Raw genomic sequence first — 15,201 nt, 5'->3', positions numbered from 1 at the left:
AGATCTAATCTGGTTAAATAATGATCCGAACTGTCAATTGTTGATATGAACGGTTGGATCGATCGCTCGTCACCACTGGCATGCGGGATGATCTCGGGTCCAAATTTCGCTAATCTTTCCTGAGGTTTCTGAAAATTGCAGAAATTTCTCCTAAAGTTTCTGAAATGACACTAACCTCTTTTGTTTTTAAAACTATCGTTCAGATTCTCCTATACTGTTAAATCCACACTAACCCCGTTTATTTTTATTATTAATTGACTGAAATGCCCTTGAATATTATTAATAAATTAGAGGTGGCAATTACAATCCATATTTCTTAACCCGTCCAAATTCGTTCACTTATAACTCAACCCAACACGCCCATATTGTATAATGGATTTAGATGGATTAAAAATGGGTCCAATATGGGTTAGAACTAAAAGACCCATGCCTACGAAATTCGGTCTTCATTATTTACTTCAATTATAATGATGATATTTTTTTAATAAGTTGGAGTTATGAAGTAGGACATTTAAAAAAGGACGGAGGAAGTAACTGAAACAAATCTGGATTTGGCAAGTCAAAATGACTTATATTTTTTTTTTTGTCTTTAATCAAGATTTTTTCATATTTAATAATTTTGTATCATACTTTTGTAGCTTATTAATTCATCTCGTCAAGAAGAATCAAAAAAATAAAAATTTTTGATCGAAACTTATATCTTTTTGAAAAGACAAAAACAGTAACCATTGACGAAGAAACGAAGGAGCTGACCGACGAGGAAAAACCGAAGCTCTGAAAATTTAGACCAAGACTTACTAATTAGTTACTGCTAGCTTTTCGAATAAATTGAGAGTGATTTATTATTACTACATTTTTTTTCATTTGTTAATTTTACGTCAAATTTTTGTAACTTATTGATTCATTGCGATCAGAGGAACCGAAAAGGTACAAGTCACAAATAAAAAAAATTTTACTTTCCTGAATCCCCTTATTGAGACAAATCAGAGTTTGGGGGGGGGGGAAGGAAACAAAACAAAACAAAAACACAAAAACACAACAACAACAACAACAACAACAAGCCGGGGCCGGGCCGGGTTTGGCTTGACCCATATTCAATACGACCAGTTTCATCCCATTTACTTTTTGACCCATATTTGACCCACGACTCGTTTCAACCCACCCAGACCCGCCTGTTTGCCACCTCTATAATAAACAATCAAGTCGTCTTCTTCTTCTTCTTTTAATTTTTTTTTTCAAACTTCAATTGAAGTTTTAAATAAGTACTTATTTTTTAAATTAAAAGTGATGTATTGTGAGAGAATAACATGTCTCATAATGCAAAAAATAAGTACTTAAAAAATAAGAACCTTAGCGGAATTTCACATTCCAAAATAAGTACTTAAAAAATAAGGACATATTTTAAAGTTTAAAAATAATGGGTTTACGAAAATAATTTTTCCATTAATTTGTTGCAGGGTTTGATAGATCTCGATAAAACTAGACCCATATTGCTTATATTTATTTTATTTCAGTAAGACTTTTTTTTTTTAAGTTTGAAAATTACAAATAAGTGGAGTATTTATTTTTTAAGGGGGTAAATCGGAACGACACCTTAATCATGTTAATTTGTTATTAGAAATAGTATTAAGGCGAATTAAAATATTCTTAGGCTCTGTTTCCACTAACAAAAAATATTAAAAATTTAACACATTTTACTAGTATTTTGTTTTCACTAACAAAAAAGTTTCAGTATTTTACCATATCGTTTTCACTAACAAAAAAGTTATCAACAAACACTGTTTTTGGTATAGTAACTCTACTCACAAACCATTAACTTCTTATTCATTATCGGAAATAACTTAACATTTTTCAATAATTTATTCACTACCGAAAACACCCCTAATTGATTTTATTTCTCACTCCAAGTTTTGCAATTATATACAACTATATTAAAGATATCAAAATTAGAATAAATTTAAAAACGGTACCGAGATAGAATCATAGAAATTAGTACGTAAAGTTCCAGCAGATAACACTTACGAGATTGATAACTTTGTGAAATAATATAATAGTCTGAGAGTACATCACGTGGAAATTCAGACTATTTATAACTATACATTCTTGTGCAGTCTACCACTAAGTATATGAACGATCTCACAGAAATGTGTAGCCGGAAATAGGGGGTGTAAAACTCGAGTTCGGCTTAGTTTTTTATTAAACGAGCCTCTTTAATCGAGTCGGGTCATCCTTAATGAGCCGAGTTTTTGTAGAACAAGTCGAGCTAGTAAACAAGCCAAAAATTCGAACTCAAACTTGACTTATTTACTAAACGATTCAAGCTTTAATGAACTGATCCGGCGAGCTGCTCGATTCGTTTACGTACCTATTCGAAATTCCACCTAATGATGGTCTCGGACCATCGAATAATTACTCGACAACTTTGCATAAGACGCATTGTAAAGCTGGAGGAGCGAAAAGTCGAGCCCGCTTGTCTCTTTGTTATCCACACACACGCACAGGCGAGACAGGATTGAAGATTGTAATCACTTCTCTCTATCAATAACAAGGATCATTCTCTTTGTATTTGTTTCGTTTCGTTTCGTTTCGTTTCGTTTCTTTGATTGCCAGACTCTCTGTACGCGTGAATGAATTAATGAATGAATTCGTAGAGAAATGTGGTCGTCGTCGATTTGGTCCTCCGTTGGAGTTTTTGTGCCTCAATGGAGACTCAATACAACCTTCCGTTTCTGGGTTTTTCTCCATTCCAAGAGATATACTAGTAGTATTAGCTTTGTCCCTTCGCCTATCTCTTCTTCCTTAACCGATGATTCTTCCCCGCTGCCGTCCAACAATATCCAGGCATCTCTCTCTCTCTCTCTCAGTATTTCATGTTTTACACACACACATAGATAGATAGACTAGACGCTTTGAATTGGGAGTTTTAATTCTTTCACAGGTTTGTGGAGATTAATCAGTTTGGGTTTTCTTCTTGGCAGTTTCTTTAGGTAGTTATAGAGGTAGTTTAGGGAGGGGGAGGGGTGTGGGGAAGCTGTGATTTTAGCCTCAAAACCGACGGTCAACAGCAAAAATGGTGTTCCATTTATAATATTATCATCGACCTTGGGGTTTGGCCCAATGGTTGTGTACTGCTCTTTAGCAGCGGTTGGACTCCTATGGGTTGCAGGTTGGCCTACGTTGTAATCTAACACATACTAACATCCTAGGTCTGGCAGAAAAAATTCCTATAATATTAGCAATTGATAATAGGTAATAGACTAGATGCTTTGGCGCACGCGATACATGTGCCAATCGTATTATGCAAAGAAAGAGAATGAAAAATGTTCCTTTGAGAAAGAGAATGAAAAATCTTCCTTTGAGATAAATCTCCAATGAAATCTGAGATGTGAAAAATAGAAGTGGTGATTTTTGTTTTCTTCTTGGTAGTTTCTTTAGCTAGTTCAAGGGGAAGTTTTGGAAACTAAAAGGTGAGCCAGCCTCAAAATTGACGTTCATGTCTACATGTGTGTTCCCTCTATAGTAGTAACAGTGTAACAGATAGATATATCACTTTGCTCTACTTGCGTTTATGCTTTTCTGAAAGGAAATGACACTAGTGTATGCTTATTTTGTTATTTTTGATAGGTGGGGTATGATCCCTCAGAAGACCTCTTCGGACTTGCAGTCGATCTCCAGCCTAGGTTTAAGCTCTTTCTCTCCATTGTCAGCTCCCTTTCCTACAAACATAGAACGTTTCTATGTCAACTTTCTTATATGCATCTATACTATTAAAGTGTCCCCCTCTCAACAGCTTAAGCTTTTTAATGTTATTTTGTTATTGACTATCAAATCTCTTAAAAGCTTTCAGCGGTTAGAGAAAGGGGTAACTTCCATATTCATATCGTCAATGACCCCTTACATAGATCTTCTTCTGAGTTATTCATAAGCGGGCGAAAGACGTTGTGGGCTACCCGCGGCACCCGCCCGGAAGGCTTTGGGATGGTCCGAAAAAGAAAGAAGTGTTTTTGAAAAATTGAAGAGTCGCCACCCGGAATTGAGGCTTGCTACCTGAGAAACCGTTTTATTTGAAAATGAATCTTGAATTTGAAAACTAGAGATTGTTTTGGGTTCAGAAGCCAGGTTACGAGAGGGGAAGGGTTTTACGGCACCTCTCTCGCCCGATGTGAGGTCGGTCTCTACTCAATATTTGTGGGATTTTCATCAAAAGATTTTGTTTCATAAAAACAGTTGGCACATATTTACAGGTATATCAAATAAAGGGTGTATGCATGTGCATGCATACAATATGTGATAATGAAACGACATGAAATGAATGATAACAGAAAAATAAGCAATTGCCACTGGAATCACTCCTAAGCGCTCGGGAGTGGTCTTGGGCGTTCAGGAGCTCTGCTGAACCAACCTGCAAGTTTTGGTTAGAGCAAGCATATTCTAATACTAAAAACATGAACATAAAACTATTAATTTACACCAGTGCTCAGCAAAGGGTTTAAACAGTTAAGAACTGGTCTTAATCATCCTAGCCTTGCCTCCTTGCACTTGAAAACAAGCTTAACTGGGCGCTGGAAGATCCAATGCACACCGATTACCTATTGTCATGCACAAAGAACATCATAGATGACTAAACAAACTGCGGCAGAAAAGAGGCACTCTTGGGCTCTCAAGACCGGTCCTGAGCGCTCAAGAGTGAGCTGCACACCAAGTTTTGCTCTAGGTGGAATATGGATATCCCATTTTGACCAACTAGTGTTTATATTCTGTTTTCTGAAAGCACAATACTCTGATAATGGTAAAAACGTTTGATCTTCGACAAATATTGGAGAAAATGATTTCCAACTTTCAGAAAATAGAACATCTACGCTTTCATGCCATAAGGAAACCACTTTATTTACAAAAACATCTCATTTCTCATTGGATATTACCAAGAATAAGGAAAATGAGAATGAAAGAGGTTCTGAGCGCTCGGGCACAGTCCTGAGCGCTAGGGCGCTCAGGAGTGGCTCGAGTAAACTGACAATTCTTTTTTTTTTTGTGATCTTTTGCTCTTGTTTTTAAACCAAGATCAGGTGGCTCACAACTAGTATGAACTGGTCTGAGCCCCTGATTTCCTTCAGAAGTGGAAAAACAGCAGACTTGGGTACAAAAGTGAAATTTTATACCCTTTTGGTTGAGCTTGAACTACACTTCTTAATGGACTTGTGGACTATAATGTGGCTGGAAAACAGCGGCAAAATGTAGTACTCCATAAGACTTGAAATATTTTTGGAATTTTCTAGAGTTTCCTTTTAATACAATACTTTAGGAAAATAAGGGGATTTGCCTAGAAAAAGTTTGGAAGAAGATGGAGGCTAGGTTCTTAGAGAATGAGGAGGAGTTAGAGAGAAATCTCCTGCCCCAGCTCTTGCAGGATATGGGGTATTTATAGGGAAAAAAAGACTAAGTTTTATTTTGAAATTGAAATGAAGATAAAGTAAAAATGAGATTTGGGAGGAAAAATCTTCATGATTTGATTCCCTGCATACTGCTGGGATGTGCAAGTTTGAATTGCAAGTTTGAAAGATCTAAAAAATCTGAAAAAGCCATGGTCAATGGTCAAGCTCATCATCTATTGGCTTGTCAGTACTCCTAAGAACTCAAGAGTGGCACTCCTGGGCGCTCAGGACCGCTCCCGAGACCTCAGGAGTGGCTGCCAAACTTCAGAGGGGCGTCACGGACACTTCCGAACTCGATTTTGGGTGTTTTTCGAAGCTGGAAAGCTGATTGAGTCCTCTTTCCAACCCAATTGATTTCATTCAAAGATATTTTTTACACTGAAATGTGTGCCCATTTTACCCTCAGGGTGTTGAGAAAAAAAGGGTTTTGGTTTTGAAAAAGACCAAGAAATATCGTTCAAGCTTTAGCCAAGTCCTGTTTTGATTCCGTTTCATCATCGGGGAGCCTCAAGGCCACAAATTAAGGATAATTAATAGGTCCAAATTGGGGTGTCTACAGAGGTGCTAGTTATTTCATTTATTAGGCAGATGGTGAGATTTGAATGTAGTGTATAATATTGGATTTGATACTTTTCAAAAAAAAATAAAAAATCTATTGGATTTGATATAAAGTTGTATTGTTGCCAATCAATGCATCAATATACATTCTAAGCTATTAGAGTGAAGGGCCTCTTTAGTATTGTATTCTCCTTATTAGAAACCTCATTATAAAGAAAGGAGGATTTTATTTGCTATTATCAGTTATCCATTTTAACTTACAATCTCAACCAACCAATTTGTCGAATTCCAATTAGACTATACACCAACTTAACTGTACAAAACGGTGTGTGACTATGCAAGTTATCACGAGTGATTTAGCAATCAAAGCATATGACACAAGGATATATGTGGAAAATCCCATTGGGGGAAAAAGACATGAGAGAAGCAAAAAATTCCTGAAGCTCCTTGCCAAATTCTCGTGAAGCACTTCTAGTGCTTGAATCTTCATGATTTGAATTCTTGAATCCCTGTATAGAATCTTCCGAGATCAATCTCCAATGCATTTGATCGCTATCAAAGGTCTTCAAGGTGTAGAAATATGGTATCAACCTTGAGAGAGAATTTCCAAGCTCACAGATCCATGCATCTCATCAAATCTCTCATGGAAATGAAGTATAAGCTTCTCAAGTCCAAACTGAGCCTTGAATTGCAAATTATAAATCTGGCAGCTTCTCTGTTTCATTGCTTCCCGTTTGGAACAACAATGCTCGTTTTTAGGTGTTGTAGGAATGTTTCTTTACATTGAATATTCTAATTAAGTAGTGATGACAGTTAGTAAGCTGTAGTGGCATGCTGCTCGTATTCTACTGCTCATCATATGTACAACAGGGGTGATTTGTAGTATCTTCTTGATTTCAGGAATCTTTCTGCTGATTTACCAAAACCTAGATCCTGGTTTGGTCCAAATGGCCAGTATATCAGAGAGTTACCTTGCCCAAGTTGCAGGGGAAGGGGCTATACTCAATGTACAGAATGCGGAATAGAGAGACCTAGACTGGATTGTTCACATTGTAATGGAAAGGTAAATGTTCTTGCACATAACATATTTTGAATTGGATACAAGCATTCCTGGTAATTGATAGGCACGGGATCGTGTGGGGACTTTGCTTTCTGTGGTTTTTACGTAGTAATGTTGGTAATATTGTGGTTTTACTAAGACATCACTCTTTGTGTATATGCTTTTTATAGGTTTGAAAAACTGCACTTAGTTTTGGTGCTCCAATTCTGACAGGGCGGAAAGACTTGTCATAGGTGCTTGGGAGAACGTGTCATATGGGAAGAGTCAATTGATGAACAGCCATGGGAGAAAGCCCGTTCTGTGTAATTCTTTTCTTCTTGTTTCTTATACCTTTGTTTACATAATGCAATATGCTATTAATTTACCGAGCAGAAAATCTGGTTTATAGTGGTTTTATTAGGTTATGTGAGATACTGAGTTGTATTCTTTTTTTTTTTCAAAAGAAAAACGAGTTGTGACAGTTCGTGTTGATAAATAATATAAACCAGCTCATATTTTCAGTTTGTGACAAAAAAAACCCCACCCTCTTCATTTACTATGCAATACTGAACTTATTACATACAGAACCTATTTCTGGTTGGATTAGGTTTTACGTATGTTTCTTTGCTTGACCTTGCCATTTGCTTTTAGTGTTTGTCGATAGAAGTTCATTTTAACATCTACTCCTTTTCAGCTCACCATTTAAAGTAAAGGAAGATGATGAAGTTGACAATTTAGACCTAAAGTTGGATGTGAAGCGGAAATCTAAGCGTGTCTACCAGTCTCCACCCCCTGAAGTTGGTTTAAAGATCAGCAGATCTTTAAAGGTTTGTTTTTGGTCCATTTTGTATGTGCATGAAACTGTTGCTGTTGGACCATTTATTGCTTACTTCTAGTTTCGTTTGCTAACTATAGTCTGCACAGTGACTATAGTTTGTCTTCGTATCTGTTATTTTTATGGTGCTAGTTTTCGTGGATAGATACATTGATTAGGTCATGGATCTAAGCTTCGTTGTTTAGTTGGATGGTTTCAGAGCCTCAATGCTAAAACTGGACTGTTTAGTAATAGAATGAAGATCATCCATCGGGATCCAATGCTTCACGCTCAAAGAGTGGCTGCCATTAAGGTCTGAAATATGTTATCAGTTTTTTTTACATCTGAACTATTAAGTATGTATTTATTGTTATGTTATACTACAATAATGGCTTATGCATGTATTTTGAACCTTCGGAGCAGTTCCGAGGACAACTAATTAGACACCTAAAAAAACACCTCATAGTTCCCGATCAAATTTTGATGATCCGAGTGTCTCAATGTGATCAAAATGTGATTTTAATGGTACCCGTGAGAAATTAGCAAAAAAAAATGACCGGGAAAGGCTTGATCTGAGCAGTTTTTAGCTTAGATTTGATGAACGGTTCAATTAAAAACTGCTTAAAATAAGCACTTTCCGGTCATATTTTTTGCTAATTTTTTGCAGGCAGTCTGAAAATCACATTCTGCACACATTGAACGGTTCAGATCATAAAAAATTGATCGGAAACTATGAGATTGAGATTTGAGGTGTTTTTTTAAGTGTACCTTGAACCGCCCCATCGAACCTTAAATGACTGGGTTTTATATTAAGATGGCAATTCCAAAAGTACTTTGATGACTGGGTTTTATAGTAGGAGTTCTAGATACAAAGAAAATATACCCAGATACCCTGAAAAGGTAAATTAGTGGTACAGATGCACTTCAAAGTAAATCTGTACCGTTAATTTTCCTTTTCGGGGTACATTTTCTTTGTACTTAGAATTTCTCTTTATAGTAAGATGGCAATTCCAAAAGTAGTGCTTCAGTATACCTTAGTTTTGTTTTGGGCTGAACTTTTTGTTTTTGACGGAGTAATGTGCAAAAGTGTAATGTTCTGTTGTGGAATTTAGAAAAATCAATGGCATGTAATTAAAGACTGCATGAAGCACACCTCTGCTTAAAATGTTTGGCTATTCACGGTAAAATCTATTTACCTACTCAGAATAGCTTTGAAAAAGAGGCTCAGATTTGATATATCTTTAACGCAGAAAGCAAAACGGACCGAGGAGGCAAGGAAACAAGCATCTGAATCTATGAGAGCTTTCTTCCATGTTCCAGAAAACCGCCACAGGAGAAGTGTTGCCATGAAAGGTCTGCTCCAGTACTGTATGCCCATATATCTTTTTTCTTTTACTTGCATTATTTGTATGGACTGTTTTGTTAGAATTCTGTACAGTGCCAGGATTAAGAACCAATATGGGGAATCTGGAATCACCATAGCTCTGTGCCCTGTTTGATGTTGGTAGGGATTAATACTGAGTATATCACTTTGGTCACATACTCACATTACAGGGATATGATCCAATTTACGTATTACTCCCACCCCACGCCCGTTCTTCTCCCATTTCTCTCCCTAACTCTTTGTTCGGTTGTGCAGAGAGAGAGAGAGAGAGAGAGAGAGAGGACTGAAAGGAAAGTAGAAGGACAATAATTTTCCTTGTTTGGTTAGGAAGAAAATAGGAAACAGAAGAATAACAGGGAAAGATAAAGGAGAAGAAAATAAATTTGCACTTGCTTTTTGACGGAAAAAAAAAATCCGTTGCACTCTCTCTCTTTCCTTAAGTTCTGAACACATCCTTTATCGAGATTGCTGATGCTTCTGAATTTGCTGGCTCATAAATTTCATGCTTGGAATAGTATTTGGTAGAAAATGAATCCTCTATTTCACCATGAATATGGAAATGATGGGAATCTCATCAGCCTATGAGTTGAATGCTGCCAAACTTTTGATAGAGCTACTATAGGTGACTTGTGGAGCAACAACAGAAAAATAAATAATTAAATAAAGGAAAACGAGAACCATAGGTAGCTACTGTTGATAGGCGGAGCATGTCTTGTACCGTCTTAATTTTGTGCTGACTTGCCCGAGATGTTCTTTTGATGGTTAGAATGTTAACCTTTTTATCTGATTAGAATACAAGTTTTGGTCAATCTTGAAATCCATTGTGTTTATGCAGGAGTGAAATATTATTGCTCAAACTGTGGACGAGAAGGGCATAGGAGGCACTACTGCCCTGAACTTCAAGACACGATAGACAGACGCTTCAGCTGCCAGTTATGTGGTGAAAAGGGGCATAATAGAAGAACCTGTAGTAAGTCAAAATCAGCTGAATCAAAAACTAAAGTTCCCAGGAATAATTTTTGCAGCACATGCGGTCAAAGCAGGCATAATCGCAGGACGTGCCCGCTATCCACCGGGCAAAAAGCATATGTTGCTGATACAATGAAAGTTGTTGATTCTCCTAAAAGTCGCATTTACACTTGCCGTATGTGCCTAGGAAAAGGGCACAACACGAGGACATGCCCTAGTAGAAGCAACCCATTGATTGAGAAATCTGAAACTTAGTCGTTACCCAGTGCTTGCTTTCTTCTTTGTTGTCAAGTCACAGCAAGCCTAGTTGTGGGTTTCAGCCGGTTGAGATGGACTGACAAGTTTGACAATCAAATACAAGAATGATGATTGGCAAGTATGTACTAATAGGAATGATCCGACTGGGATGATTGTTAATGTTTGCGGAGTGTATATTGTATGGTGGAAAGAAGCAGACTATCATAATCCATTCATTAGCCTTGTAAACAGCTGGTTTTTTCTGGAGCTGCCGAAAAACAAATTTTATTGAGATAGGTTAGCCAGTGTTTCTCCTTTGTGTATACTAGGTATGTAATTGTAGAATACTAAGCTTTGTTTGGAACCCATGGAAAGGAAAAGAAAGGAAAATTAAAAAAAAATTCCCTTCCATTTTTATGGTTGGAAGAGAAAGAGTGAAGAAAATAAGAATTTCCAGTCCAGTGAATAGTAAATTTTCCCTCTCATTCTCCTTCTCTTCTCTTTTCCTTTCTTTTCTTTTCCTTTCCATGGGTTCCAAAAAAGAGATATTTTTTTCTTCTTTCCAATAGAACCACTAAGCCAACCTCCTTTTAAGTTTAATTCACAAAATAAATACCAACGTGATGTCTACCATCTGCTTTGAGCCTTTTTGATACACCGGATCAAATGGTAAATACACAAGAGTCAAATCAGATGGTCATCACAACATTGCTAAATAAATATGCGTTTCTACCACTCTGTGGTTTTGTATTTGCAGTCTGGATATCAAATTTTAGTACTATATAGTTCAAAAAACTTGGCTAAACTTCCTGTTAAGTTAAGAATATTCCAGACATAATTTCTCTTAAGAAGCTGCTAATCATGCTCTTTCTTCATTCCACATTGAAATGTTTTTGGAATAGAAAGAGAGGATCACAAGCTGTTGCCATTTTTTTTGCTTCCATTTTTGCTTTGCGGTACCTAGGAGACGAACAAGAAAAGCTATAAGAAGACGAACAAGGCATATTTATATTCTTAATGCAAATATTATAGTTTCCCAACTTTGAAATTGTGATATTTGGGAATAAGAGTCAAAACAATTTACATCCGTTATTGCACCAAATAAAAATTACGTGATGAATACCTTTCTTTGTGGTTGTTTATGAACAAATTCTAGGGGCAGGTTTTGAGATTTTAGCCTTTAAAAACTGTTGTATTGTCAAATTCTTGTTAGTAATAGATTTTGAGAATCCACGGATTCCCAAAAGCTGAAATATGAAATAAAGTATGTTGTAAAGAACCTAGTGTTCTCGAAAATGAGCAAAACTAACAGAGGACCGCGAGAGGGTTGTGCGGTTTGGTTGCGGGCGTATATCATGAGTTGACTAAGTTTCAACTCATGATATATGCCAAACTAGGTTCCAATTCGTTTATCACACAAAAAACTGGTTGATAGTTTGTGACAGGGTTGAATCCAAGCCCGAAAATGACCACACTTTGCCCAAATAAAGCCTATTTCCAGCATTTTTGTGAAGGCACATATCATGAGTTGACTAAGCAGTAACACCAAGCTGTTGGGCCTACAAATATACGGACAAGCTTACCTAATTGTATTAGAACTGAAGCACGACAAACATCTATGAATCTTTTCCTCTCAATCCTTCCTTTAAATTGCTTTTGTAGGACCACTGCAGATCTGTACCTCTGTAGTAGGACTGCAAATGCCTTCCTTGTTTTTTCACCCCGGACAACTGCAGCAATATACATTTAGGAAAGGCCCATTGGGAAAGATTTGTTTTCGTTTCCTCATAGAAGGTAGTTGGAAAATGCACAAAATATGAACCAATGCTGGCTTACGTGATTGAAGGGTGGAAATCCCTCTCCTCAGTTCCTTAAGGTAACAGCGAGCTTGGTGTCCCCTCTAACTGCTTTGAACGCGCAAGATGCCATGTAGCATACGGTTTCTTGTATCCTCCAGCACACCTATCTGTACAGATTGTCATTTGGAGACTTGATATATCTTTTTTATAAAACTTTAATACAGGCTTCCGTTATAAGTTGGCCGCTCTGACATTCAACCAGCATTCTGAAGTTTGACTTGTATCATTATGGGAGGGCTGCAACTTCTTGACACTTCCCTCAGGTACTGAACGGTTTGCTATTTAGAGTGATGCATCACATCGGGGATGGGATAGGTTTTGTGAGGCCCCAAGTCCACATGGTGGGCAAGGAAAATTGAGGGGAACTCGTCAAGCTACTATATAACTCGAGGTTAACTTTTTGAGCCACGTGGTTACGTTAAGGGTTAGCAGGTCAGCTGACGAGGGTTGTCACACTTTTGTAGTTGAGGTTTACTTTAATATTTTCTTGTCTTAATTGAATAAAGAGATTGAGTACTCATCTTACCTGGCCGGTGCGGAAAAACAATTTTGTGTAGCCAACTTGATACATCTCCGGCAGAATATTGAATTGATGAAGAATTGCAACTGAAACACTCAGTGGATCTTGATAAAAGGGTATCCAATTCTAAAGTATGAAGCCAAGAGAATATACTGCCTCATTAAAATATCTATAATTTACCACTGGCTCATCCTTATGTATGTCTGTAAATAGAGAGGTACATTTATGTACTAGGATGCAGGGGGATTGATTTTGACAGCGAACGAGTAAAATAGCAAATCTCGTGAATTGTATCAAAATTAAAACAATATAATCGTAGAAACGTTACCACAATCCAATAAGAAGATATATTTCTAGTAATCAAATCAAAACACTACCATGCATGTTTAACATGTAAATGCGTGAAGATGTTGATATTACTGAGTGAATGTTGCAGTAAAAGAAACACCCTGTTAAGAAGGAACAGTTGTACTCATGCCCAAGAAACACGAAACGCATCTAAGGCGAAAGAGTAAGTACCTATTGGCAACCTGTCGAACTTCACCACCTAATGCATCCACCTCATGAACCAGCTGTGACTTTGCAGGTCCACCAACTGCTGGATTGCAAGGCTGTATCAAGATTTTCTTAGTACGAATGTCTTTCCAAAACTTTAAGGCGTGTTTGAGCCTAAATGTTATCTCCCATGACCAGAGAAAACTATGATAGCTTTGTAGTTCTCGTGTAAAACATCCAAACCAAAAAATAGCACAATGAGGTAACCCTTGAAATGCCCGAGCACTTGGGCTAAGGCCTTTGCTAGATGGTAGTAAAAACGGACCTGACTTCAATGAAATCATAGCCAATCGAATTCAAACGCAAGAATCCGTAATCACAAGTTTGCAAGCAACATGCAAGAGCTTCATTTCATAATAGAGATTGCAAGCTTCAGGAAGCAGGGCAGATTTCTACAAAGAACAGTAAAACATCCAGTACAAGGGTACTAAAACCATGATTATATTCACAGCTCCACTACAAGGTCAGAAACCCAAATACCCAAAGACACCCAGAGCCAAAAGGACAGATCATGTTTCATGAGAGATACAGCAGATGATCCCAGCAACAAAACCCAAGATGATCCTTTTCCAAAAGAGCTGGATCCATTACACTGGCACATAACATACAAAAAAGTGAGTTGACTTTCAAAAATATGGGGAACCAGAGAAGCTGAAAGAGATGAAAATTTTTTAGGGAAGGAATTAGGAGGGGCACTGATGAGCTTATAATAATGTACAAAATTACTTCCAAGTTCTGAAGAAAATGAACCAATTCAAATGTATCAACATACCTCTCAAGCATCAAATTCGTTGATGCCATAACGATGACCCAACCTTTTTGCGGTGCCATCCTTGAGGACTTTCTCTATCAGCTCATACTTCTTATAATTTGCCTCAAGGGTCTCTGCCTGTTGCTTTGCCAGCTTCTCTTCCTCTTCCAGTTGATACTGCGGGGAAAATAGAAGTAAGAAGGAAAAACAACTACTTGGATTTTGAAGAAGCATGCATCGTAAACCAGCTGCATTGGATGGAAAAGGAAGGAACCTCAAATCACCTGAAGCAAGAATGAGGCTTCAGCTGCATGTCTCCTTGTCAACTCCTCTAACCACTGGCAAGTGATCTTTGTCCCAGGCTTTTGTGGGCGATACTCAAACATCTCCATTTCAGCAGCACATACCCTAACAGGCCTCGGCATCCCAAAAACCATGAAGGGCTGATTACTCATCGCCTGTACAAGTTCTTTGGCCAGCTCTGGAGAGTCCATCTCCACCGATACACAGTGTGGCATGTTACTTTCTTCTGCATAGTTTGGAATAAACTCAACTTTCTGGACATTCCCAAATTGATTGAATGCTGACTTCAAAATACTTTCGTTGACTTGAGGCGAAAGGTTGTCAACGTAAACAGTCCGCCTCACCCTCTCTTCAAATGCTGCATAATCTGCTTTTGCTTTCGCTAAATTCATGACAAAGTGACAATTTCAAATCTTTCCTGTGGAACAAGTCAGAGACATGTGTATCAAACTATCAGTACAACCTACTTCACAAAACAAAGAACCTGGCTCAACTCCTTAACGGCAAAATATTACTAGAGCAGTTAACTTCATTGCTCAATAAAAACAAAGAACTTGGCTCAGCTCCTTTACGGCAAAATATTACTCGAGCAGTTAACTTCATTGCTCAATAAAATTGTCGAGGGTTTAGTTTTTACTATTCTGTTTACTTTCTACAGTATATTTAGGGTGTTAAAACAACCATCTCAAAACTAATTGGCAATGAGTGAAGAAGCCGCTCAGGCTCATATACTAGTTTTAGAGATTATAATTAACCAAGGTGGGATAAGCTCTAACACTC

The 15,201-nt window shown here is 37.5% G+C and overlaps 1 protein-coding gene and 2 long non-coding RNA genes across 4 annotated transcripts; 1 reads left to right on the top strand and 2 right to left on the bottom strand.

Annotated features, from left to right (window-relative positions):
• The first annotated feature begins 2,558 nt into the window (after window positions 1-2,558).
• On the top strand, window positions 2,559-10,756 carry LOC131310408 (uncharacterized). Of its 2 annotated transcripts, XM_058337401.1 has the most exons (8): window positions 2,559-2,841; window positions 3,625-3,680; window positions 6,891-7,053; window positions 7,264-7,352; window positions 7,724-7,856; window positions 8,064-8,156; window positions 9,094-9,196; window positions 10,063-10,756. In XM_058337401.1, exons 1-8 carry the CDS (start codon window positions 2,656-2,658, stop codon window positions 10,449-10,451), a joined length of 1,212 nt encoding a protein of 403 aa, XP_058193384.1. In that variant the 5' UTR covers window positions 2,559-2,655; the 3' UTR covers window positions 10,452-10,756. The 2 variants fall into 2 exon arrangements, with proteins under 2 accessions (XP_058193384.1, XP_058193385.1); XM_058337402.1 differs by lacking the exon at window positions 8,064-8,156 and having other exon boundaries at window positions 2,564-2,841.
• Window positions 10,757-11,143: 387 nt separating this feature from the next.
• On the bottom strand, window positions 11,144-12,914 carry LOC131310407 (uncharacterized). Its single transcript, XR_009195204.1, has 3 exons — window positions 12,270-12,914; window positions 12,041-12,163; window positions 11,144-11,992 (listed from the first exon to the last, which is right to left on the bottom strand). It is a non-coding gene; the product is annotated as an uncharacterized LOC131310407 (long non-coding RNA).
• Window positions 12,915-13,690: 776 nt separating this feature from the next.
• Window positions 13,691-14,459, bottom strand: LOC131310406 (uncharacterized). The gene is made up of 3 exons (XR_009195203.1): window positions 14,403-14,459; window positions 14,140-14,295; window positions 13,691-13,959 (listed from the first exon to the last, which is right to left on the bottom strand). It is a non-coding gene; the product is annotated as an uncharacterized LOC131310406 (long non-coding RNA).
• Window positions 14,460-15,201: the final 742 nt, after the last annotated feature.

Source organism: Rhododendron vialii, chromosome 12a, assembly GCF_030253575.1.
Source record: "Rhododendron vialii isolate Sample 1 chromosome 12a, ASM3025357v1".
In the NCBI taxonomy this organism is placed as follows: domain Eukaryota; kingdom Viridiplantae; phylum Streptophyta; class Magnoliopsida; order Ericales; family Ericaceae; genus Rhododendron; species Rhododendron vialii.
The sequence above is the reverse complement of the archived record's forward strand: the minus strand, read 5'-3'. Positions and strand labels throughout refer to the sequence as shown.